Genomic DNA, 24,811 nt, shown 5'->3' with positions numbered 1-24,811 from the left:
ATGGCGGACAGAGACAGCGGCAGCGAGCAGGGCGGCGGCGGCGGCGGCGGCGGCGGCGGCGGCGGCGGCGGGGGCGCGGCGGGCGCCGGGGGGCCGGGCTCGGGCGGCGGCGGCGGCGGCGGGCCGGGCGGCGGGCTGCAGCACGAGACGCAGGAGCTGGCCTCCAAGCGGGTGGACATCCAGAACAAGCGCTTCTACCTGGACGTCAAGCAGAACGCCAAGGGCCGCTTCCTCAAGATCGCCGAGGTGGGCGCCGGCGGCAACAAGAGCCGCCTGACGCTCTCCATGTCGGTGGCGGTGGAGTTCCGCGACTACCTGGGCGACTTCATCGAGCACTACGCGCAGCTGGGGCCCAGCCAGCCGCCCGAGCTGGCGCAGGCGGCCGACGAGCCGCGCCGGGCGCTCAAGAGCGAGTTCCTGGTGCGGGAGAACCGCAAGTACTACATGGATCTGAAGGAGAACCAGCGCGGGCGCTTCCTGCGCGTTCGCCAGACCGTCAACCGCGGCCCGGGGCTGGGCGCCGCGCAGGGCCAGACCATCGCGCTGCCGGCCCAGGGCCTGATCGAGTTCCGCGACGCCCTGGCCAAGCTCATCGACGACTACGGCGTGGAGGAGGAGCCGGCCGAGCTGCCCGAGGGCACCTCCTTGACTGTGGACAACAAGCGCTTCTTCTTCGACGTGGGCTCCAACAAGTACGGCGTCTTCATGCGGGTGAGCGAGGTGAAGCCCACCTACCGCAACTCCATCACCGTCCCCTACAAGGTCTGGGCCAAGTTCGGCCACACCTTCTGCAAGTACTCGGACGAGATGAAGAAGATCCAGGAGAAGCAGCGGGACAAGCGCGCCGCCGCCGCCGCCCCCGCGGGCGCCGGGGCCGGGGCCGAGCCGCCGCCCGAGGCGGAGGGCGCCGCCGCCGTCGCCGCTGCCGCCGCCGCCGCCGCCGCCGCCGCCGGGCCGCCCGGCGCCCTGCTGCAGGCCGAGGAGCCCGAGGAGGACTGACCGCCCGCCGGCCGGCCGGCCGGCCGCCCCCGCCGCCGCGCGGACAGAGACAGAGACTGCGCCCGCCCGGGCGGGCGGCGGCCGCGGGGAGCGGCGGCGAGCAGACGTCCCCGGCCACGACCCCCCGGGAGCACCCCCCCGCCCGGCAGCCTCCACCGACCGACAGCAACGCCTCCGACCCGCCACCCATCGCTGGATGTTCCTCCACTTTACCCACCGTATCAAACAGTAAGCAGCTGCTAAAACAAAACAAAAAACAAAACAAAACAAAAAAAAATCAAAAAAAGTAATAACATTATATATGAACTGTGTTTCCTACTTGATTAAAAATATAAAGAACTGAGTGTTTATTTCCCTAATTAACCGAGAACTTTTGTACACGTTTAAGCTATTATTATTAAAAGTGTTTGCAAAAATGGTCAAGATTATAATATTGCTGAATTATATAAAAAAGTCCTTTTCATGTTGAGCTAACATTTGACTTTAGCACAAAAAAAAAGAGATATTTTAGAACACGTAAAATAATATTTTTAGTTTTTTCTTCTCATTTTGTTACCAAATTTCGAACCTTACATGGAGGTTACTATAGTATATTTGACACCCTATATACCTGTGATTAGAGATGTGTATATATATATGAGGGCTAGGCATGCTGTGTGTCTGAGCTTTGTCTAAATGTTATGCAGAAGTTTGTAGAGTTAAAAGGTACGTAGGTTTAATTCATGCAAGGTAAACAATAAGTGCTCTCTTTTATACAATATGCATTGCATCTGGACCTTAAACATATAAAAATGGTCAGTGAAACTTCTGTGAACATGAAGAAAAATTATTAAAAAAGGCATTTAAATGAAATTTGCTAACTTGTGATTTTTACGTTTGAACCAAAGTTATTCAAATAGTAAAAAAAAATATATATTAAAAAAAAAAAAGAGGAAAAAGAGAGAGAGAAAGTAAAGAATTTCCTCCCATAATATTTTTCTGCACCTGTTTGGTTTACAACTAAGTAGGCGTATTGTCATTATTGTGTATATGAGATGTACTTGTATTGTTCATAATATATTTTTTTTATTATGTGTACTTAAAGTACTTACCTAACGTGCAGCAATTTCCAGTAAACCTGGTTTTGGACAACAGGTAGCAAGTCTTTTCTGTCACCACTGGCACTAGCGCTATCTCCTAAACTTGTAAGAGGTCTGAACCGATACTTTGGTCTGTGCCAGTGCTGTTAACTTCTGTAGGCCTGCTAAAAATCAGTGCAACGCAGTTGTAGAGCGATCCTACTGAGCCATGGGATTCTGAGTTTCGTTTAAAAGTGAAAGCCAAGCTGGTGTTTGTAATGGATTTCCATGTAGCTGTGGTGCTAGCTATTACTGGCTACATACCCGACGAGCGTAGCTGTGACCCTTCCCTCCCCGTGCCAGCCTCCTGTCCAGAGCGCATACTCGTGAGCTCTAGTCGAAGCCTAGGGTAGGGAAACGCAGAGTTTATCCGAACACTAATCTGTCCAGTTGCGTTCTCCAAAATGAAATTCTTTGTAATAATAGACTTTTACAGGTTTTTTTTTCTTTTTAAAAAAAAGTTTGTGCTTTTAATTGACTAACTTCTTGCTGCTGTATAGTAAAATATTAATATATTTTTATCATTAAACTGCTGCATGACTATCATCATGACGAGTGAAGAGAAGATGTTATAAAAAAAGATGCCTTAAACAGTAAAAAAGCAAAATATTATTTTTTTTTCTTGGCTGGAATTCAGTAGAAAGCATTTAAGAGAAACTAGGATCTCGTTCCACTCAGAAGTTTTTTGGGATGCAATCATTTTTCTTAACCTTCGTGGCAAAGTTAACCGTGTCATAGACCTAGCTGTTGTATGTAGAAGGTACCATCTGTAGGAAGGGGAAGCTGTCGGTGCTTCTTTGCTAATTGTTAAGGATGGAGTTTCAGAAGGGTGGGGAAAAAAATCTTTTAAATCATTTTATTTTCTACTGTCCTTTATTTCTATTGAAAATTATAATTACCCCCCCCCCCCTTTTTTTTTTTCTTGTTTTGGAGATGTACTGTGAGTGTCAAAACAAGTTGTTTCCATTGTACCATGCATTTCCCTTTAAATAAGTTTTCTGTTAGTATTAACAGAAAGTTGAATATGAGATGAACGTAGTTAGGTGTTTCTGTTTCTTTAACAATCACTGGAAATGTTTAAAATTGCTTTAATGTGCACTTTCCTATTTCCAAGTAGTAAAATAAGCTTTCAGAGTGCATAATGTGACATTTGAAATGGTTCTCAATTGCATGTAAACATTGTCTAATAACCTGCTTTTTAATTGGAGGGTCTCGATGAGCAGTTTCGTTTATTACTGTTGTACTTCAACTGTGATGTGTACAGGACTGCATTCTCCATGCTGCTAGACGTAGTTAGGAAATTAATTGCTTTGGTTTTGCTACTTGATTGTCTCGGTTCTACTGTTTACTACAGTTTTAAAAGTTGTACTGCGGATTGACACCCATTGCGTAGAGTTACAAAAATGTTTTGTGTTATCAGCAATAAGTAGCGCGAGTCAATGAAAACACAGCAAAGTGCCCTTCCTGACTCCCGAGCTGGGGCGCGGGGCCGGCTGCTGGCGGGGCAGTACCGGAGCATCCTCCTCCCCGGGCAGCCGGATCCTGCCCGGGATCCGGCTGGCTCGGGACGTGCACGGGCCGCGCAGCTCCAGCCAAACCACTGCAGCATAACACCCCTCTGGCAGTTTTGTGAACAGTGTCTGAGAGCTTGTGGTCAGTTTTTGTCTCATTTGTTTGTTTTTGGGGGCTTTTTCTTTTTTTTGTGTGTGTGTTGTTTTTGTTTTTTTTTTTCCTTTTAATGCACATTATATATGTTCTAGGACTTTATGAATTATGATAATGAAAGACTAAATGACTGTAAAGGTTTGTGGGATTTGAGCTTGTTTTGTTTTTGCTTTTCTGTTTGGTGTTTTTGTTTTGTTTTGTTTTGTTTTGTTTTCTCGGAGGTGCTCGGTACTTTACCAAGGCTCTAATATCTCAGTATTTAAAATAAAGTACTTAAAACCCTGTTTAATGTTGGAAGATTAAAGGTATATTTGACCATATGTGTTGTTTTTAAAAAGGACAGTATGCTCAAATGTGCCAAGTTATCTAATTCCTGAGAAGTATGCCTTATATTTTCCTTGGTGATATGCTTTTAAATGTCTTGTAGAATAGGTCCAAGAGCATGATAAAAACTACTTTATAATGACTACGTGCAAGAAAACTTGAAATTCATTGCAATACTGACATTATTTTATTTTAAGTTAAAGGGACACTGTCAAGTAATTTACCGCTAAAATATGACCTCCCTGTAAGTGGTTCTGTACTAACGGAGAAATGTCCTCCGAAGTCAAAGTCTAATTTTTGTTTAAAAAACAAAAAACCAAACAAAAAAAATACAAAAACAAAACGAAAAAAAAAATAAAACCGCTCTGTCTCTGAGAAGTTCAATAAAAAAAAAAAAAAGAAAGAAAAAAAGAAAAAAAAAGCACCAGCCGCTTGTTGGTTCCTGCCTCTTCTTTGCGGTCCGGCTTGCGGGCTGCTTTGCGGCCGGGAGGCGCTGGGCGGGCGCCGGTGCTGCCCGGTCCCCCCGCGGCCGCGCAGGGGGCAGCAGCCCCAAACCGGGCCGGGAGCGGGTCGGTGCCGGGGCCGTGCCGGGGCCGTGCCGGGGCGGAGGGGCGGCGGGGCCCGGAGTCCCGGCGCGACCCGGCCGGCCGCGGCGGAGGGCGTTGAGAGGAGGGCAAGAAATACTTGACAGTGTCGCTTTTCTTGCGCGTCCCTTGCGGGGGGCTGAAAGTGGCTGCGCAGCGCAAGCCGCCCCCCGGCTGCCGCCCGCCCCGGCTCCCGGCTCCCGGCTCCCGGTTCCCGGCTCCCGGCTCCCGGCTCCGGGCAGGGAGCTGCGGGGCGCCGGCCCCGGCTCGGAGCTGAGCGAGCGACCGCGTCTTTTGGGAGCAATGACTTTGTTGCCTTGAAAAATAGCACTGTAACCACCTTTTTTTATGATTAGCTGTAGTATGACCTTTGTCCCTTCAAACTATGCAAGCTCTTAAATGTAAATTAGGGATCACTTAGAGATAGTCGGTTATATTCAATCAGATGGCATTCGTGCACTAACTGGAGTATATACAGATAAAGCTATTAGAGTGACTTGTATGCTAACAGCAAAATATACCTACCTATTCTAAAAAATGGCTATTAATATTGTATAACAGGACTGTGGGGGGTCGGGAGGGGATGTTATCTCTTACCTTCTTAAAAGGGGATTTACGACTTTTATAACTGTTTTTTCCATCAAACTTTAATATTTTTGTCAAATTTTTAGGTATTTAATTTGTAAAATAGATTTTACTTTGTACTGGCGTACAGAAAATAGGGATTGATTTAAACTTTTTGAAGCCAAGTGATCAAGTACATTTGTAATAAAAAGTCAATGGATCTATATCAGTTGTACTCACTGTTTTCATTTCTTGTACGTTCTAATGCAGTGGCGCTGTATGTCTCCCAAGGAAAAAAATCGGGGAGGTGGGTGGAAGGAGAAGGCAAAAATGTCAGCATTGATGCTGCAAATTGATGCAGCTTTTCATATGCAAGTGGCCTGGGTTAGTCAGTGGTGATTTGGTTAATATGCATTTTTGCTAAAAACACCGGCACTTTTTCGAGAATGGTTTGTGAAAACCTGAAGTTTTTGGCGTGTCTTCACTCCATGCTTCTTCCGCCTTGATGTAGCTTAGTACCCGTAAACTCAAAAAATGTCCTTTGGGATATGTTTCCCTGGCATTTAAAAAGGAACAGAGCAAAACGAAACTCTGATTTCTTATCAGGTGGTGAACTACAGCATGTTATATTTTTGCACCTGCGCACTGTCTCCCTTCCTCCAAGGTCTGCCACTTTCTTCTTTTCTCTAAGTTGAATGGATTAAACTTTTTATTATTATTATTATTTATTCTTATTTTAAGTAAAATTTCCACCTGTTTAGACTGAAGAATTCAGAGGATCCAGTGAGTCTGGATCCACCACCTTCCAGAGCACCAACTTAATTTTTTTGTTTGTTTGTTTGTTTGTTTGCTTAAAACCTAGACTTCCCGTTTCCTATTTCAGGGCATATACCAAATCTTATTGACTTGTCTGTTCCAGAATTTGTGGGAGCTGGAGTGGAAATCCTGACATTAATGTACAAGAATGCTAAAACAGGTTTACATTGTGGGGGACTCTCGTGAAATGTGAAAATTCAGAGTATAACTAGAACCAACAAATTTCCTGATTTTTGCTAGTCTAACATGCAGAAAATGAGTCTCCATTTCTCGTACGTGAGTTGGAAATAAGACAGTGAAAGCAAATTGCCCCGTTACTGTGCATTTTTCATTTTTCTCATTCAAAAACCTACTGCTTCTTACTGGCTTGGATTGCTTTTTGAGAGGTAGGCGTCTGCCTAAAACGTGAGAGAGTTTCACTGTTAAAAGGACACTGTCAATGATTTAATGATTTTTTTAAATTGCAAATTTAAAATCCTGGTTTGTACCTTTTTTTTTCTTTTTTTTTTTTTCTCACTTTGCTTTGCTTTTTGTCAGGTTTATTCAAACTTTCCTTTTATTTTCTTATTACTCTCCTCTACTGCCTGTCCGCTTCATGTTAACTCAGCTTGTGTAATTGAAGGGTCACTGTTCATGTTGATGTTTGTACTATTTTGAAAAGGAGTCGAGCATAGTTTTAAGTTTTTGTGCCAGCCTTTGTATTTCTTGCACACGCACTTAAACTTTTGCTCTCTTGGTTTTGTTCTGTAACATGTAAAGATAGGTGGAAGGATCTGAATTTTTGGTAGCAGAATAGAGAAGCTGACTGCATGCAAAGTGTTGTCAAAATGTTTTGACAAAACTGACAAGGTAAACAAGCTAGTTCCATTTTTATTCTTGATTCCTTAAGCTGTTGCAATCTCCTGTGCCACTTGTAACAATGAAAGATAATTTCAGCCCAGAGTGTTTTTTCAAGCCTGTGGTTCCTTTTACTCTGGTTACTTTCACATGAGTTAGCTCTCTGCACCGCAAAATGTTGTGCGTGGGTTGTGAATGTGGCAAGGAGATGCATATATATAGTTTTAAGCTAGTTAAGGTTAATCTAATGAACTTTCAAAATGATAACATTTTTGAACAGACTGCTTTAACCAGAGCCTAATCTTTGGACCTGAAGAACACGGCATTTTTTCTTTTGAGCTGAATCTCTTGTGTTGAAATTACTGAGAATAATGGGCTGATGGCAAATAAAGAATGCTTCTCTAATTTGGCAGCTGAAGTTCCTGTGCCGGAGTGGGGGAGCCCTGAATGGGCTGTGTGCTTGGCTCAGATGAGTGATGCTGTCTCCCTGCTATCATATTGTTTGTGCCAGATGGTTGTCTTGGGTCCGCTTTGTGAGCTTCTTTTAACCTGCCTTCCCTTCTTTTCTACTTTTTGTCTCTTTTTGAAGATTTTCAGTTCTCGTTCGAACTGTTTTAGCAGCATCTACAAGTCCAGGGTATGTCAGCCTATGGAGTAGCCGGCCATGCATCCCACTTCCTGCAACGTACCGGTGGGATATCAGAATTTGCTGGGCCACGCATTGTTTGTAGTTAATGCAAATCTGAGCAACTGTAGGTATCACACAGAAGTAAATACCAAAGGGCAGTTTTTAGGTGATAACAAAGTTAATCTATCAACGGTGTACTGGATATTTTATTGCAATTTGGATCGTGTAAAAGTCGTTGATGGAGAAATACATGGGAAGGGAAAAGGTGAAGGAGTTTGCATTTCTAAGTGCTTGCCTGCGGGCACGTGGCGATGCTGTTGTCAGTAATGAAGACCCATGCTGAGCTGTGAGCGGGAGGAGGCTGGGGACTCGCTCGGGTACTGAGCCGGGTACAAAGACCTTGTTCTGGGGGAGAAGATCCTACTAGCCAGTTAGAGCCGCAGAAGTGGTGTCCTTTCCAGAGCCGTCTGGAGGGTGGGAAGAAGAGAGCTCAGCAGATTCCTGGGGCTTTCAGAGCGCGTGTAGTAAGACAGGAGGGTTAGGCTGGCAGAAGCGGGTGATTAAGCTATGCATTGGCTGCATTTGGGATGTTTCAGCATATAAACTGGCGTTCCTTGTGGAGCATAGGTGGTGGTGCTTGGAATTCATTTGCTGAGCATCCTGGCCCGCAGGGCAGGTGCAAGCCATGGGCAGGGGGGACGTGGAGCCAAGCGGAACGGGCCCGGTCAGGTGCCAGCAACACGGCTGCTGTGCGTGCCTGGGGCCAGAGAGGCAGCAGTGCTTGTCAGGAGAGGCAGAGCACATCACGCCTGCGTCTATAAAAATAGTAAATAGTTGTGTGGCCCGTTTGAGGCAAAATATCACAGAAGAGGGAGAGTTGAATTCATTTCACAAGGAATGAGGTGTGTTTTCACAGAAAATGTTAGCTGGAGATTAAGTGCGAAAAGATAAAGGACTTCTGACCCTGCTATCTGTTTTTGAGTGCTGACTGATTAAAACAAGACAAAGTGAATGGCTGGATGTTCCTGAACAATGCTTTGCTGTCCCCATTCAGATTGATACCACTGGTGCGCATGTGTCTGGAAGGAGAATCTGGTCCTGAGCTTCTACTCTGGAGGGCCACCAGTCCTTCAAAGATAGATTCCCGCTCAGGCTGGGTTTAGGAAGCACATGGATGTCATCTCTTTCCAGATGACATGGAGCCCCCCAGCACACGTCTCAGGGCAGCAGGGGCTGTGTCTGCATTACCTTGATAGCTTAGATCAGGAGCACGCTTGTACAGTATCCGTAAAAAAAATCTGAGAAAATCTGAGACGATGAAGTCTCTGTCATCCCTGCATAATGTACCTTGGTTTTGATCATGGAGCAGTCTCAGAGCATGCAAACTGTTTCATTGTGGGTTAAACACAGACAAAACACAAGTCCTAACAACCAGTGGGACCAAGCTGCAATTCGTGGGAGAGTAAAATCCTCAAAACACAGATAATGCAGCCGTCAGATCCTGAGCACCAACCTTTTTGCTGTAGAGCTCCACTTGGCTCATGCCATACTGATCACTGGCGTAGACCTAGTCCTAGATCAAACAGGAGACTCTGTCTGTGTAAATTGCTGGCCGTTTTTGCTCCTTGTTGTTTTGAGGCTCAGCTGGAAGAATGCTTTTTTTTGAGCATCTTCTGGATCTCCTTCAGCAGATAACTCTGTCTTAACTCAGACAATTTTTTGGCTTTGTGAGTTGTCAGTTGGTTTGCTGTCCATCCTGCCTTTAGCTTTGCAAAAATATGTCTTTGTCTTCTCTTCAGCTTAGTACACGTAGGAAACTGAAGTGAAAAGAGGACTGGCTACAATGCTGGTAATGGAAGTTTGTTCTGAGCCTTCCTGGCTGTGGTGCAGTGGTGTTTGTGTGTGTGTGTGTTTGTTTGTTTGTTTCTTTGTTTTGTTGTTTGTTTGTTTGAAACACTATCTTGAAATACGCAGAAAGTTAAGAAAAGCTTAATTCTTTCTGCTGCAGATCAGAGAGGAGAGAGGTTTGGAGTTACAATCGCAGTGTAGAAGGGTGTGCCCCTCTTGGCTGGTGAAAACTTGGAGGGAGAGAGGCTATTACAGGAGCTGATCTGCTGCCCACCATGGGAAGCCAAAGTTAATGGTTTCTTAAGACGGTTAGACTACTGTTCAAAGAAAAACCTCTATATGTTGAAATATGCCGGTCAGCGTGTTGACTTCTATGTAGAACTATTTGTAAAGATGACTTTATATGACCATGTTAACCCAAATGAGCTTGGGTTTCATACTGGACATGGTGAAGGGACCGCTTTTTCAGTCTGCATTGGTGACTGTATTGTTGTAAGAGGTTGTGTCATTACTGAAGTCATCTCAGAGGTTTTGACCATGAGGTGGCACTGCCTCACTGTCAGTCTGTGCAGCTCATGTGCCCTCAGAGGGGTCTCGCACGGCCACGCTGGGTGTGTGGCCCGTGACTCAGGGTGGGTCAGCACAGGTGCCTGGGGTGCAGGGGTTGGCGAGTACCAACATCTCTGCAGCACGGGTCTCCAGTGCAGAGCTGACCCCAATCCTGTGTTTGCAGCTCCTCTGGGTTGTTGGCTGTGACGATATTCCCAGGGCTGAGATGAAGATGCAGGCTTCGCATGGAGGCTGCAAGAGGCTATATCCATATAAGTGTAGAATCACAGAATTGTTTGGGTTGGAAGGGACCTTTCAGGTCACCTGGCTCAACCCCCTGCCACGAGCAGAGACATCTTTCACTAGATCACGTTGCCCAGAGCCCCATCCAACCTGACTTTGAACACTTCCAGTGATGGGGCATCCACAGGGTAGCCTGTTCCAGTGTCTCACCGCACTCATTGTAAATGTGTGCCCCTGGGTAATTCATACTCCTGGGAGCAGAGGGTGGAGAAAACGAGTGGTGGTGGTTTTTCTTTCTTTCTGTCACTGGTGAATGTCTTGATATGTGAATCAAGCTCAAATCACCAGGTTCTCATGAGGTCTTCAGCACCCTTCAGCCAGTGTCAAGTGTTAGATCTGATCAAAGGTTGGGGGTAAGGGTGCTTTTTTTCCTTCTACCTCTGCCTGGGTAGAAAGGCATATTGTTGTGTGCCAGAGGGCAGGACAGCAAATGTGCGTCTTGTGCAGTACCTGTCTGGGTAGGACACCTCAGGGTATTGTTGTAATTCAAAGGTTAGCCATACTGGTTTGCATATCTTTCTCACCTCCAGGTAGGACTTGCCGTGGTGTTTCACTAAGGAGCATCTTTTATTTCTCTGTGGTCTGTCCTAGTTGCACCATAGTTTGTGAGTGCATTGGAAGCTGTTGGCTCTATTGCTTGTGGTCTCCTAACATTTGAAGCTTGCTTTTCCCAGGCTTGCCTTTTACTCTAGCATTTTATATAGGCAGAGGAGCTCAGACAGGCTGTTCTTTGGGAGCACGTGTCACCTCATCAATGTCAGCTGATCCAAGCTCCTCAAGACTCACGTGAAACCTAAGGATGGACAGCGGGAACTTGGTCTCCAACGGCCACCTCATGTCTTCTGCATTGGTCCAGCAGAAGCCAGTCCAGCTTTCACATTTATAGGCAAACTGTGAAAGCTTACTGATCTGTCAGTGCTTCAGGAAATCATGGGGCTAGGAAGTGTGCATAAAGGATTTTGTGAAATCTGGTATTTAAACCTCCCGCTCAAGTGATGATGAGAAGAGCTGGCAATGTAATATTGGCTTATCAGGAACCATGTGGGTAGGTCAGCTTAAGAAAAATTTTGTGTGAACAGCACCAGAGGTTTAGAAGAGAAGCCAGTGTCTTGTCAAGTACAGGGTTGTAAACCTAGTCTAAATTTCTTTTCCTTAAAAAAATTATTTAAATAACAAATGACGTTCATCGTAGCCAGGGGCTGGTGAAGGACAGCTAGGCAAACCAAGCAGGTCTCTGAGTAAAACAGTAAACAGTAAAACAAAATACTTTGAATTATTTTTCTAGCATTAATAATTCTGAACTAAGCACTGCAAATTAATGTACTTGTCATCTCTGCTTTCATGAATTCAAATAATTTGGTTTGTGGATAGGTCTTTTGACAATGCTGTGTTCAGGAGCTCTTTCGATCTTGCTTAAAAAAAAAAAAGTTGTCTTTCAAGCTTCATCTGTCAATGAAAGTCCTGTTAATTGAGTCCTTGCAGGTTTCTGCAAGGGCGTATGTAACTTATTTTGTCCAATGAAAGTCTCTAATTGGTGGTTTAAAGTAATTAAAAAATAGTCAGTTAGCAGTCACTCTAAAGATGGACTTTATGTGGTCATAAAGTAAAAATCCTTGCTTTGTTATGGAAATTAAAGAATATCAGTTTAATTGCACTAGGTACAGCACACTGGAGTGCAGAAATGACACATTTTATAAGTGATTATCTTGTGATAAAATATTACATAGTGCAACAAATGGTGGCACTGTGAGGTCCAGAAAGCATCTTGAGACCGGAGTTGTTGAGCTATTGTAGAAGAGGTGGGATGAAATCATTTGCAGGTGGTCATTGTCTGTCCTCACCTCTGTACTGGCTTCTTCATCTTTTATTTGAGGAAATGTGACTTGTAACTGGACAGGACCAAAGGGGCAATTTATGATTTTGGAAAAGACTTGGTTGAGGAGTTGTTCTCTGCATGTTGAAGAGCTGCCTTCAGAAGCTGGGGAGATGGCTTTGGAAGGTTTGAATGGCAGAGGATTTAATGGTGGGAAATACAGGCTGAGCTCCTGATGATTACGTGGTCCAACTGATGAGTGGAAAAATAGATCTAGGAAGATATCAGAGTGCTTGGGGCAGTCCTGGGGCTGTCATCTTTGCATATGAAAGAAGTTGAAATACTTGAGAATCCAAATTTGGTTGCCTGGAAAGAAGACAGTATATTGGACATGGTGGTACCTCTATCCAAAAGTCTTTATGTGTACCTGAGAAAATGATAGAAAGGGAATGATAAATAGGTGAATTCTCATTACTTTGTAGTGTAGGCTGTTTTCCACTTCAGCTGTAGTGGAACTAGACTGATGGCACAGAATGTGGACAGGGTTTTGGGAGGACTGATTAAACTAGCGCTGATGGAAGGCTGAGGCTCTCAGGGGTTGAGCTGAGGTGCTGAGCAGGAACACCAGTAAAGTATGACCATTTCAACTGGAGGGCAAGGGGTGAGTTTCAGGGCACACATGGTACGAGGAGCTCGAGAGCAGAGCTGCGTATGCTGGAAGAGCGACCAGGTGTTGGACTGAAGATTTGGAAGAGAAATAGGCATGTGGTCAAAACAAGGAAAAAGTCTGTATACCAGTGTGGAAACGTGAAATAAAAATAGTCATAGTAGACTGCCTGGCAGTTTTAAAAGACCCTGATATAGCTAGCTTGATTGAAACGTGGTGGGGGGATGATAATGAAAATCAGTAAGATACTGTACTCTCTGCCATCAAACGATACAGGATAGGCATGCTTGGTCATAAAGTTGTGAAAGAGCACTAGATTTAAAAGTTCCCATAAAGTCTGAGAGAAAATTGGAATAGTGATGACCACACAGCCAAATCTGTGTTGGAGATAAATCCCCCATTTTAATGAAATAGGAGCATTCAGACATTTTCTATTCCAGACAAGAAAAAGGTTATGGATTTCATGGGTCTTCAGGGAAAACCAGGTTCATACATCTTCATAAACCTGTTGGAAAAAGCAAATTCAATTATGTACATACTATCTGGCCAGATCTTGGAAGGAGCTGGCTAACATTTTGGTGAACAAACATTTTGATTTACTTAAAGTATCATTTATTGTAACAGCCTGTTGTAGAGTTAGCCTTGATTTAGGACTAAAATGTAAGAACAGGTTCAAGATATAATTACAGCTGAATCATTAAATAGCAGTGACCACAGTACAATTACAGGTTCAGCATCCTCAGGGGTGGAAGATTCTTTACTAAAAATGAGTCTTGTGTTATAAAACTTTGCAGAGGCGACTATCAGAAAAGTAAAATTCTTAGTTACACAGACTTGTCATGAAGGAGCTTCGGAGTTGAAGTGTAAAGCAATCCAGTAAGGTAGTTACAAAGGAAGGGACTTCTGGAGCCCAGCAACACTCTTTAAAAGACAGAGGTCCAACTCTAATGAAGTGGACTGAAAGAGCCATGTAATCTTTCATAGTGGGTAATTTGTGATCTGGAAATTAAACAGTGTAGGAGGGGCTTTGAAGAACTGGAAGCCTTAGGGAACAAATGTTATTTTAAGTCTATCAGAGAGAAGGCTGGGGGGAAAATTGGAGCATGCAGGACTTCACACAGGTAATTTTATGCACTACTTCATATTACTTAAGTGACTTCTCAGCTTTGTTCGGGACCACAGGGCATACTGGAGAGCCCAGCTATCTGTCATCTGGTCCTTTTGGATGAGCCTCTCTCTGAAACTCAATCATTTGAGGCAAAGATTATGGAGCAAAGAAATAAGTGTAAGTGGAGGAGCAACAAGTGTACCTGTACAGGAGTTTTAACAGAGCTGGAGTTTGAAACACTGAAGTTACTAGCAAAAATAGGAACTGTTGAAAAAAATAGCTTGGCATTTTCCATAATTAGATAACATCCTAATGTCAGATTATTATTATTTTTAATTAAAATGTTAAGCAGGGCACTGGGAATTGCATATCTGCAGTTTGAGAAGGAGTAGCTGAACGAGTATCACACTTTGTGTATGATAGGTTGACAGCAACATACTTTCTGCAAGGAAAGGATCTTTGAACACATTGGCAAACATCAGGAGGCAGAGAATCAGCTGATTTTTATTTGGATGTTTTAAAAGTTTTTGGTTGAGTCCTCTCAATAAGGTCTTAAAAATTATGTTTGGAACAAGAAGAGAAATATCATGGATGCTGCCTTTTGCTACAGCTGATGTTGATCACTTGGACAGTACAAGGTAGAAAGAAGTCTAGTTTGAGATGGAGACTGAAGGTTTCCTGGGCTTGGAGGCAGGTCTACTTCTTGAGTAGATCTGCAGTCTTTGAGCAAGCAGGTTTCCTCTGGAAAATGCGGATTCACCAGAAACAAAGTTGCAGGGTGGAGAAGGATAGATTTTTCTCTGGACTTTTCTGGTGAGCACATCTAGGTCAAAGTCTGGTTGGCGAAAGAGGAGACACAAGCGCAGAATACTTGGCAGCATGACATCTAGATTCTACCCCAGTGACAGCCCCAGTTTAAATCTCTACCCTGAGCTCAGTTTGCAGGCCTGCCACATCCCATAGCATGCCTCAGCAACGAACAGGTCTGGATGCATTCATTTTTCTTTTGTTTTTAACAACAACAAAAATCTAATAGGTGTTGGTTTTGACAATGGGCAGAAAGGCTAGGTGAGGAGAGAGAGGTCTACAGGTCTCATCTAGCTCCGTGCTTGAGGTTGTCCATGTTACGTATGCATGTGTGAGTCCTATGCTGTCTCACTCCCAAGGGACCCAGGAGGAACTGTAATGAGCTGGTGTGAGCTAGAGCAACTCTTTGCTGCTCTACCTTAGTTTAAGGCTTCTTAAATGTCTAAAGGTCACAGTGAATCCTCTTGCTTTTACCGCCTTCCCTGTCTTCAGTAAGTCATGGCAAGTGCTGTGCTAAGTCAACGGGTGTTGTGATAGGAGCCGGTTGACAGCAGGCTTACCTCCAGGCCTTCTTTTAAAACTACTATTTAAAGGTATGAATTGGTGACTGAAAGCATGGAGAGGTTGGTTCATACCAGCGAAGTGGCTGCACTGCAGCTGGACGACGGCAGGGAGAGTTCAGGGGGGCATTCCTGCACCAAAGCTGGGTGCAGGCAGTATGCGGCAGCGGGGACTGCCCTCTGCAATGCAAGACAATAGACAGAGAAAAAAATAATAATGCTCCAACAATATTGTTGGGCTTTAAATGATTTGCTCATTTGGGAGTAAGAGTGTTTTTCCCTCAGCATCTGATTTTGGGTAGCAAAAGTAAATGAACCAAAGGTGTATAAAGTGCCATAGAAAATAACTATGTTTTACAGATTTATGTGCTAAGATCTTAGAGGCTGCTGTGTTTGAACTCATAGGTAAAACAGTTCGTTAGATTTCCAAGATGTTCCTCAGCTATTTTCCCGTGGTAAGCTGGCAGTTGTCACTGACACAACCTTTGTTCCCCTCCGCTAGAAATACCAGTTTCATTGTATTGCTCAATTCTAGTGAAATGCTATCAGCTGACTTTGAAGTACACAGTATAAAAATGTTGTAGTATGCTTGCATGATAGCTATTTGATGTAAGAAAATGCAAAATCTCTCGTGCTCTCTTTTTAGGAATTTGGGCTGTGAGTTTCATTGGGGAGTGCTGTATGTACCCAACTGCATGGGATCAGGCCCACCTTTTTAAAAAATGTATTTCACATCTGAGATTAGAAATGTTCCAGAAGACAAATCACAAGAAAAAATTGTCTGTTCCATGCTCAGATGGTATTAGTGACTTGTACTAAAGGCTGTCCATCCACACAGAAAACTGCACGGCTGCTTCTGTTTTAACTGCTGTCAAAGGTCTAGCATTTTGGTAATAGTATTTTTTTCTAAATGTACTGAATATACTTGCCTTTAAATCCTTCTAGGTACAGATACTTATCATTGGTATTCTATAAATTAGCTCTATACTAGCATTCACATTGGACTAGGCGTAATATTCTAGGCCAAATATTTTCAAGTCAAAGATGACTTGAAAAAGGAAAACGAACTTATAACCTTTTATGTGGTTCTGCCCCACATAGCGGTGGGCTGGTTTATTTGTAGAAGTATCAGCAGTGCTACATTGGTCTTCCCTGTTTTACTTTCTGTGATTCTCTGCAGGAGAGCCCAAATAGGTAGACTGGAAGCCCACTCTGCTTTTAGTTGAAAGTTTTTAACTGCAAGATACAGATTTATATTTTTCCATCCTTTGGAGACACTGAGATATTGTCATGATGAGGTCCATGGAAATACTTAGATAAACTAGGCCATAACAGAGATAATGCATCTTTTTCATTTTTTTAAATTTTGCTGTCAATCGGTTATCTGAGCTTTTTTCAATGTAAAATGTTAAACTGTTTGAAAAATCACTCATCAGTTGGATACTACTCCTTCCTATACCATAAATCCAGTTAGGCCTGATTATTTGTAGTCTTCCGGAAAAGGTAGACAGGATATGAATTCCCAAAATCAAAACCTGTCCACGGTGAGGGAAGGAAACCCTTATTCTCAAAGCAGCACCCCTGGGCCCATCTTGGACACTCTGGGTTACCCATACCCACGCTTCTCTGCTCCGGGGGACCTCTCGGAGCAGCGCAGCCCACGGCAGGGCTGGGTGAGGTGGGGGCAGGCTGAGCTGTTGCAGGGTGGGACAGAGGTCCTGTCCTGCAGCAGTGCCCTGCTCAGGCAGAAAGCACACAGTCCTGGGGCTGGGCTATCGGGCGGCTTCTGGCAGGCTCCGCGCACCAGGCACGGGCAGTCCCAGGGCTACCACGCTGCCTCATACCAGCCCTGCACCAGCGCTGCATCTAGCATACATCTGACCTGTCTGTCCCAGGGAAGGTAAATCAGGAGTTTTTCCGGTCAAGAGAATACAACAAAAGTGACACCAAGTCTCTGGAGAGAGGTGTTTCCCTGTGGTAGTGACAGCCGCTCACACCTGCTTCTTTTCAACCATGACCCATGGTTCAGTTCTGCTGGGTTTTTAGCCATCTTGACCTCATGTTTGCAAATATTATTGGTAATATAATGCTATATGTACAAATGTCTGTGTGGCTCATGTATGTTTCTGTGGTTCAAATCAGCCACAGAATTCTGGAATTTCATTGTACTTTGGTTAAATGTTGGACTTTTAACTCTTCTGTATGGCTTCTTGATTTCTCTTGTCCAATGTGGACCAACTCTATTTTTGGAAATAAATAAGCATGTAAATAAAATGAATGGGTTTATGCCACTTACAAGAAAATGCTTTATTTGAAATATACACTCAGCCTTGTATATTTTATGGTATCTCAAGGAGTGTATGACCTGTGAAAGATTAGAGGCTGAGGTGAAAGCAGCCTTCGTGGTGAGATACCATATTATGTACAAATTCATTTCCAAGTGGTTTTAGTCTCCCAAGCTGCCAAACACTGTAGGGTTGTGGGGTTAACAGCAGTCTTATGGAGGAGGGGGGGAGTCCAGAAAGCGGCATGTAGTCTGAGAGGAGTAAAGAAAAGAGACCTGGTTTTGCGGTACACACACGGCTTCTGGTTTGAGGTGTCCATGTCAACAGTCGCCACCAAGTGCAGGGAGTCCAGGGCCAGCTCTTGGCCCCTGCCCGCAACACAGTCCCGTGGCACATCCCAGTGGCGCCGGGCGCGTGGAGAGCAGGAGCACAATGACGTTTTTTTCTTCTCCATATAAACCAATATTTACCAGTAATCCTGTGTTTCTGTTTTTGTTTTTTGGCAGACTTTTACCAGTAAATATCGGTTTATTCCTGAAACCAGAAGCCCTAAACATACCTTTGTTTATAAGGTCAGTTGCCGTTTTGTCTCTCTTGTTCCCCGCTTCCCCCAGTACAAACCGGCAGGTGATTGAAAGGTACCAAGCTTTCTTTCTAGTTTTCCTGCTCTGCAACTCTGGAAATGGAGCCCACGAGACCTAGAGCCTTCGCTTGGTAATGTAGACCTAAGTTTACAAATTATTATTTAACATTTTAAAGTCTACTTTCAAGGACAGAGGTGTTCCTGTCTGCCTGGTATGGGACTGATACAAACTCCTGCAGATGCATAAAGTGGTTCACCTTCCCAGAACCTGTGGGCAGGTGTCTCACAAGCATCTTCAGGACTGGGCTTGGAAAGTAATTATTCCAAAAGTATGCACTGCAAAATGACTTCTCTGTTTTACAGTGAAGAGGATGGGGGTAGGGAAGGGTGGGAACAGAATATGGATATGATTTTTTCCTGATTTTTTTAATTTCTTTTTCTATTTTCTGCTAGAAAGGCTTCTCTATCGTAAAGGAAGCATAAAGTGGGAAGGAGGGAGAGAATTTGAACATTGCCCATCCTAAACTAGTTGTAAACTCTTCCCCGAAGGCTGAGAGAAAAGGCAGGTGAAAGGTCTGATCCTTAAAAGGACATTGCTAGGTATTTGGGACTTCAAAAGCAGCTGGCATTTTTAATGACTGCAATTGATTTAGGTAATTTTCAGAATTTTTCAAGACAAATCAACTTGGGAGAGTTGAAGCCTCCCTTTTTTCTAAGTATTTGCAGCCCAAACACAACAATATTATGCTAATAGTTGAGAAACAGTGAAACTGATAATAGAAAATGGGTTGACTGCACAGTCCCAGCAAATTTTTTTCTTTTGAATAAACAATCTGAAAAAAAAATCAAAACCACCCTAAGCCAAAAAAATGCAACCTCTCCAAAAGCAAGCAGTACAGACTCTCAGATGCTTAGTGTGGTTTTATCATGCATAGCTGGCAAGAGCATTTCTGGTATAGCTGCAACCTAACTATGTCCCTTTAAGGCTAACTTCATCCCAGTGAAACAAAAGATGAGGTTTCGCACTGTAGAGCAGATCAAAGCTCCTGCAGCTGTAGTTGGAGTCCATAATGATGGGAGTCTTCCAGCTGTACACTCTGAGCTGAAAACTACCTTTCCTCCCCTTTTGCAGCCTGTGTGGTTCTGATTGCTGGCAGTTCTGTAATACAACTTTAATCTGAGCAGTTGAGGCTGGTCCCACCTTATCTTCAGACGTCTTGCGGAGGACTCCTGTTACCAGTTTGGTACTCAAAAGCTACACCCCACCATGAGAAGTCACTTATTTTTTAAAAGGCAGTGATAGATTACCCTCTCTAGCTCTAATGGGAAAATTATATTGCAATGCAACTTTATAATAAATTGTTCATATATTCATAATTCTGTGGCAATCCCAAATTGGAGAACAGATCTGTTAAAGGTATATATTAGTCTAGATTTTTTCTTATTGTAAATACTGTAATTTTATAATACTGTCAATATTTTATTAACTTAGAAATATTTAACAGAGTTTAATCTATGGTAGTTGATTTATTTATAGGTTTATGTTGCAGCCAATATTGAATTGCATTCTAATGTAAGATTAACTTTAAGTATGTATACGTTGATTTAATATATCATTGGAAAGATTAAGAATAGAGAAAATTCTCACTCTTAATCTGTAATATTTATCCCCCGATTCCTGGCTCAGAATTCTTTAATTAAATATTACAAGCTTTCAAAAGCGCATGAAGATAACAATTGAAGTTGAATCATGTCATTTGAAAACTTGAATTTTGAAATGTACCTGGCTTTTTTGCCCTGTTTGTAGTGAACACAGTTGCTTCAATATCTAATCTATATAGTATGGAAGTCTTTATTTTGAGCAAAGGGACACTCTCAGATCAATCTTTGCTTCTTGTTTCATGAAGAAGAAAAAAATAAGCAAAACTCACCCAGTGCTTGTGTGTTAATTCCTTCTTAATCACAAGGTAAAATTCCTTTTTTTGTTGGATTGTTTATTTGGCTTAAAGCATTTCCAGAGCACCTGCATCCCGGAGCCATGCAGCCCAGCATGGAGATGCAGGCAGCCAGCAGGACCCTGCCCCAGCCGCAGCACGCAGGGTCCCTCCAGCACAGGCTTGGTGCCATCCTTGCCACATAGTGCAGACAGATTTGGTCTCTGGCACTGGTTATAATCTTAGCTTGGCAAGGTGGATAAAAGTGTGCTAAATGTCTAAACCTTGCCCTTTTTCGATCAAAGTTTCTCTTCACAAATTTGTTTTTTTTGTGTGTGTGCATTTTGTGTTTTTGTTTTTTTTTTTTTCATGTATATATATTTTAGCCTGATAGTGTCCCTTTGTCTGTATAAAGATGTTCACTTTCTCTGAAAAATAAGTACAAGTTATTTTCTTTTTAAGACAGGGGGGAATTCATCTGTAATATGTTTGCAACATAACATGCATAAAGATACCAAAAATATATCAAGGGTTTCATGAGAGGTTTTTGTTTGTTTGTTTGTTGTTTGTTTGTTTGTTTTTGAGTGTAAAAGTTAATCTTTATTAGAGATGTGCCAATCTATACTGCTTTATTGTAGTGTTGTTATATTTAGGCATTTCAGTTAACTTACAAATATATACTGTAACAGTATACTTTGTACAGATTTATTTAAAATTTATTTGAAAACTGAAATAAATTAGGCAGAAAATAAAGATATTTATTTTTCATTTGACTATGTAAGAAGGTATCATTTTTTTGATTTTAGTGCACTGGTGTACCAAGCCTCAGAACCACTGCTTTCTTCAGTTCATAGGATGCTTTTCAGAGACTGTGGATATGTGTATGTGTACTGTTATGTTTATAAGTAAATGCCAACAATGGAGTTCATTGCTTTTATACATCCCAAAGAGAAGTTCTCCACCGTTTATTTTCTGTTTTCTGACCGAAAAGGCATGTGCTTTTGAACAGTGTCGTTGAAAGTTCTGCCATCCCACTTTCACATCAGCTTATGCCAATACCAGGATGGGAGGATTTGCCTGCGTACCTTTCCTAGTACACCACATTCACCAGTGGCATCGGCAGGGAGCAGTTCAAACGTGTGTCCTTTGGGTTTTATGTAAAGCAAATGCAGAACAAGAAAAATCAAGATGTTAAATTCATTAGAAAACAAATTCCTTATTGTACAGTAGTATGGAAATCTCTAGTCAACATGCCATTAATAATAGATTCTTATTTTTGAATGATCTATTTAAAAGAACAGCAAGCATTGTATTTGCTAGTAAATCTGAAGTGTTTACATGGAACTACTAAATAAATTATTTGATCTAAGATGGCTCTCATCAGTGCTGATTTCTAATGCTGAAAATTAATTTTGGCAGATGCTTTTTTAGTTTGTGCTGTTCTTTAAAATCTTCCAGAGCAAAATTTTTAATGCATCCTTTTGTTTTAAGTTAGGTTCTGAGGAAGACGCAAAACATACATTTCCCTGCGAGGTCTGACAGGGGTGCCACCTAACATTTTCCAACACTCTCCACATCATGATGCTGTCCTTTTATATGCCAAACAAATGACTGTATTACCAAAACAGAGCAGGATGCTGTGAACTGAAAGCCCTGCAGCAAATGGTACTGCTTAGCTACGGTTTTCACTGCTCTGAGTCCAGGTGTTTGTATATAGATAGATTTATTTTATTTATTTTTTCTTCAGCAGAAAGTGGTAGGATAGAGGCAAAACACTATTTGTCAAGGTAACAAGCAGTCCAATTCGGTTCTGGGCAGGCTCAGCACACAGCTCATGGTTTGCTTTATTTTTTTTTCTGCAGGAAAGCCCCGTGCTCCAGGCCCACAGACACTGTTAGAGCCGGGGCAGGACGAGGTTCTGGCCGGCCGCGCTACTCCGCAGCCTGGGAAGGGGCTGGTAACACGGAGCTGCCCTGCGTTAGGTCCCGGGTCCGGCCCTGGAGCCCAGCCTGCACGTAGGTGCGCGCTGGCTTCTGGCTGCAGGTCGAAAGCAGCTGGAGTGAAGTTACTGAGAGGCCCTGTGAAAGGAGTAGGCAGGAATAGCAGGCAGTCCTTGCAAATGCAGACTCTGACCACACCGTGGCCCCCTCTAAGCACGGCGTTCATTTGTTCTTTATTAAGCGTTGAAAACTGACAAAACTGAAACTACATAGTGCAATCTATCCCCGTATTTCTCATTTTCCAGACTTTCTTGCACAGCATACGAAGCCACATCATGTTTAATATAATGCCCTCAGCACTAGGTTCTTGTTTAGAAAAACCCATCTACCATTTACATTAAACACTATTTGAATTTTTTTTGGAAATGGATTTTACACTTTGTATCCAGGGCAGGATTCCCATCCTCCCCTGGGTGAGCTCATGTGGAGGCTTCTCCGCTTACATCCTCACACTTGCAGGAGATGTGACTCCATTCGGGAATAGCATACACGGACCCATTCCACATGGCCACCTGCTCCCTAGCCTGCAGAGCTGGGCCCCACTTGCCCCTGCTGCTTTGGAAATATTCCTGATCCCCATCCCCTGTCCCCTGTGCCTGCAGTTCCGTCCCAGGTTGTCACAAGCCCTTCGTCCCCTGCTGCTCTCCCACCAGCACAATGCACTATGCACTGTGCTGCTTCAACTGGAAATAATTCTGACCTCTACTTATTTTTCTGTATAGTACATTTATATGCACTTCTTCTTATATGAGAAATAGCATGTGATTATGAGCAGCATATTCCTAGTAATTTGCTTTCTGATTTGGGGGAAATTGAGCATACCAATAAAATGTCTACCTTTGTGTGAGTGACAGGGAAAGTTATTTGGGACAGATGTTTCACCAAGTTGATACCTATCAGCACTGACCAATAGATGGTGCTTCAGAAGAAGTTGGAAACAGCTCTCACACACCCACACACCCACCCACACACCCACACCCACACACCACCACCACCACGCCCCCTCCATTTTAGCATGAGAAATTACAAACATAGCTCAGGAAATGATTCAAACCACTGCTGAGATTCACAGCTGTAACAATGCTTTAACACAGAGGCCAGCAGACAAGAAGGCAGATGGGCCGACCTGCTCCGGTGAAGTGCCACAGCTCACATCCCACTCCCTCTGATGGCTCTTGTTCTCATTTTAATGCTTAAAACAAAATGCAGATTAAAATATCAGACAAAACCAGTGATAATAAACTTGTATTTTTAGTAATGGCTCTCATTCATTTTTGACTGGTGGGGCAGTGCTTGAGTAACTTTAAATCTCCTCATATGATGCATCTTGCCAGTCTTGAAACACATTGGCATTTCCTAATGTGATTGAATCGTAGAGTCATTGAATCATGGAATATCCTGAATTGGAAGGGACCTGTGAGAATCATCAAGTGCAACTCCTGAGTCTACACAGGGCAACCTAACAGTTAAACCATACATGCTTCTTGAACATTCTTGGTGCCCTGAATATGTCCCTGGGGAGTCTGTTCCAGTGCCCAACCACCTTCTTGGTGAAGAACCTTTCCCTAACACCCAGCCTGACCCTCCCCTGTCCCAGCTCCATGCCATCCCTCGGGTCCTGTCGCTGTCCCCAGAGAGCAGAGCTCAGTGCCTGCCCCTCCGCTCCCCTCGTGAGGGAGCTGCAGGCCGCCATGAGGCCTCCCCTCAGCCTGCCCTGCTCGGGGCTGAACAAACCAAGGGACCTCAGTTGCTCCTTATAGTCTTGCCCTCTAGACCCTTCACCATCCCCATAACCCTCCTTTGGATGCTCTCTAATAGTTTTATGTCCTTCTTATATTGTGGAGCCCTTTTGGGCTGCACACAGTACTTGAGGTGAGGCTGCACCAATGCTGAGTAGAGTGGGACAATCACTTCTTTGGACCAGTTAGCTTTAGTGCACTCAATGCACCCCAGAGTACGTTTGGTCCTTTTGGCTGTCAGGGCACTCTTGACTCATATATACCTTATCATTAACCCAAACCCACACGTCCCGTTCTGAAGAATTGATCTCCAGACATTTGTCCCCCAACCTTTATGTACATCCAGGACTATACTGTCCCAGGTGGGCGGCCTGACACCAGCTGCCCCTCTGGGCAGGAGGGGGCTGCAGGAGGAACAGTAGCATGGCTGATCCACCTCCTCCCATCCAGGGCCAGGACAGCAGCAGCTTCCAGAAGCAGCCCAACAGTGACAGCTGCCTCCAAACCTTGCACTGAGATCTAGCTGGCAGAGCAGTAATTTGCCCAAGAATGGACCACGCATTGGAGCCATCAGCTCATCTTGCTGTCAGTACTTCTCCATCTCACCAGCCCACCTGAGCTGCCTGTGCCTTTTCCCAGCCATAGGGAGCACTGGATGCAGACGGTCACACACAGGTCTCTGCCACTAACAAATGTATTGGCAGTCCTGACGCAGATCAGAAGAAACTCTTTACATCACACCATTTGCCCCAGAAAACAAATCATTTCCAGATGAGGCTGCTCATCTCAGTCATGCAGAAGAACCTGCCTTAAATATCTCTCCCAGGCAGTGCTGTGGGAAAGCACCTGCTACTAGCTTCTCACAGCTGTACAGGCAGAGGGGCAGAATGCCCTTCTGATGGTGATGAGAACTGTTGGTGGCCTAATGTCATTGCTGGGTTCCCATGAGAGCAGGAAGGGCCACTTTACACAGAGACCAAGGAGTCCCTGGTGTCAGGGGATCTTTGAAACTTCTGAGTGTGGGAGGTCAGATTTATCTCCAACAGTGAGTGATACTCAACACCTCTAGCAGCAACACCA

The 24,811-nt window shown here is 43.9% G+C and overlaps 1 protein-coding gene across 9 annotated transcripts; it reads left to right on the top strand.

Annotated features, from left to right (window-relative positions):
- PURA (purine rich element binding protein A) lies at positions 1-21,361 on the top strand. 9 transcript variants are annotated; one of them, XM_040573268.1, is made up of 4 exons: positions 1-1,227; positions 17,982-18,047; positions 18,134-18,189; positions 20,799-21,361. In XM_040573268.1, the coding sequence occupies exon 1, from the start codon at positions 1-3 to the stop codon at positions 997-999; it is 999 nt and encodes a 332-aa protein (XP_040429202.1). In that variant the 3' UTR covers positions 1,000-1,227; positions 17,982-18,047; positions 18,134-18,189; positions 20,799-21,361. The 9 variants fall into 9 exon arrangements, with proteins under 9 accessions (XP_040429202.1, XP_040429198.1, XP_040429201.1 ...); XM_040573264.1 differs by having other exon boundaries at positions 19,191-21,361; XM_040573267.1 differs by lacking the exon at positions 18,134-18,189.
- Positions 21,362-24,811: the final 3,450 nt, after the last annotated feature.

Source organism: Cygnus olor, chromosome 14, assembly GCF_009769625.2.
Source record: "Cygnus olor isolate bCygOlo1 chromosome 14, bCygOlo1.pri.v2, whole genome shotgun sequence".
Lineage (NCBI taxonomy): Eukaryota > Metazoa > Chordata > Aves > Anseriformes > Anatidae > Cygnus > Cygnus olor.
Note: the sequence above shows the minus strand (reverse complement) of the source record. Positions and strands in the feature narration are given on the sequence as shown.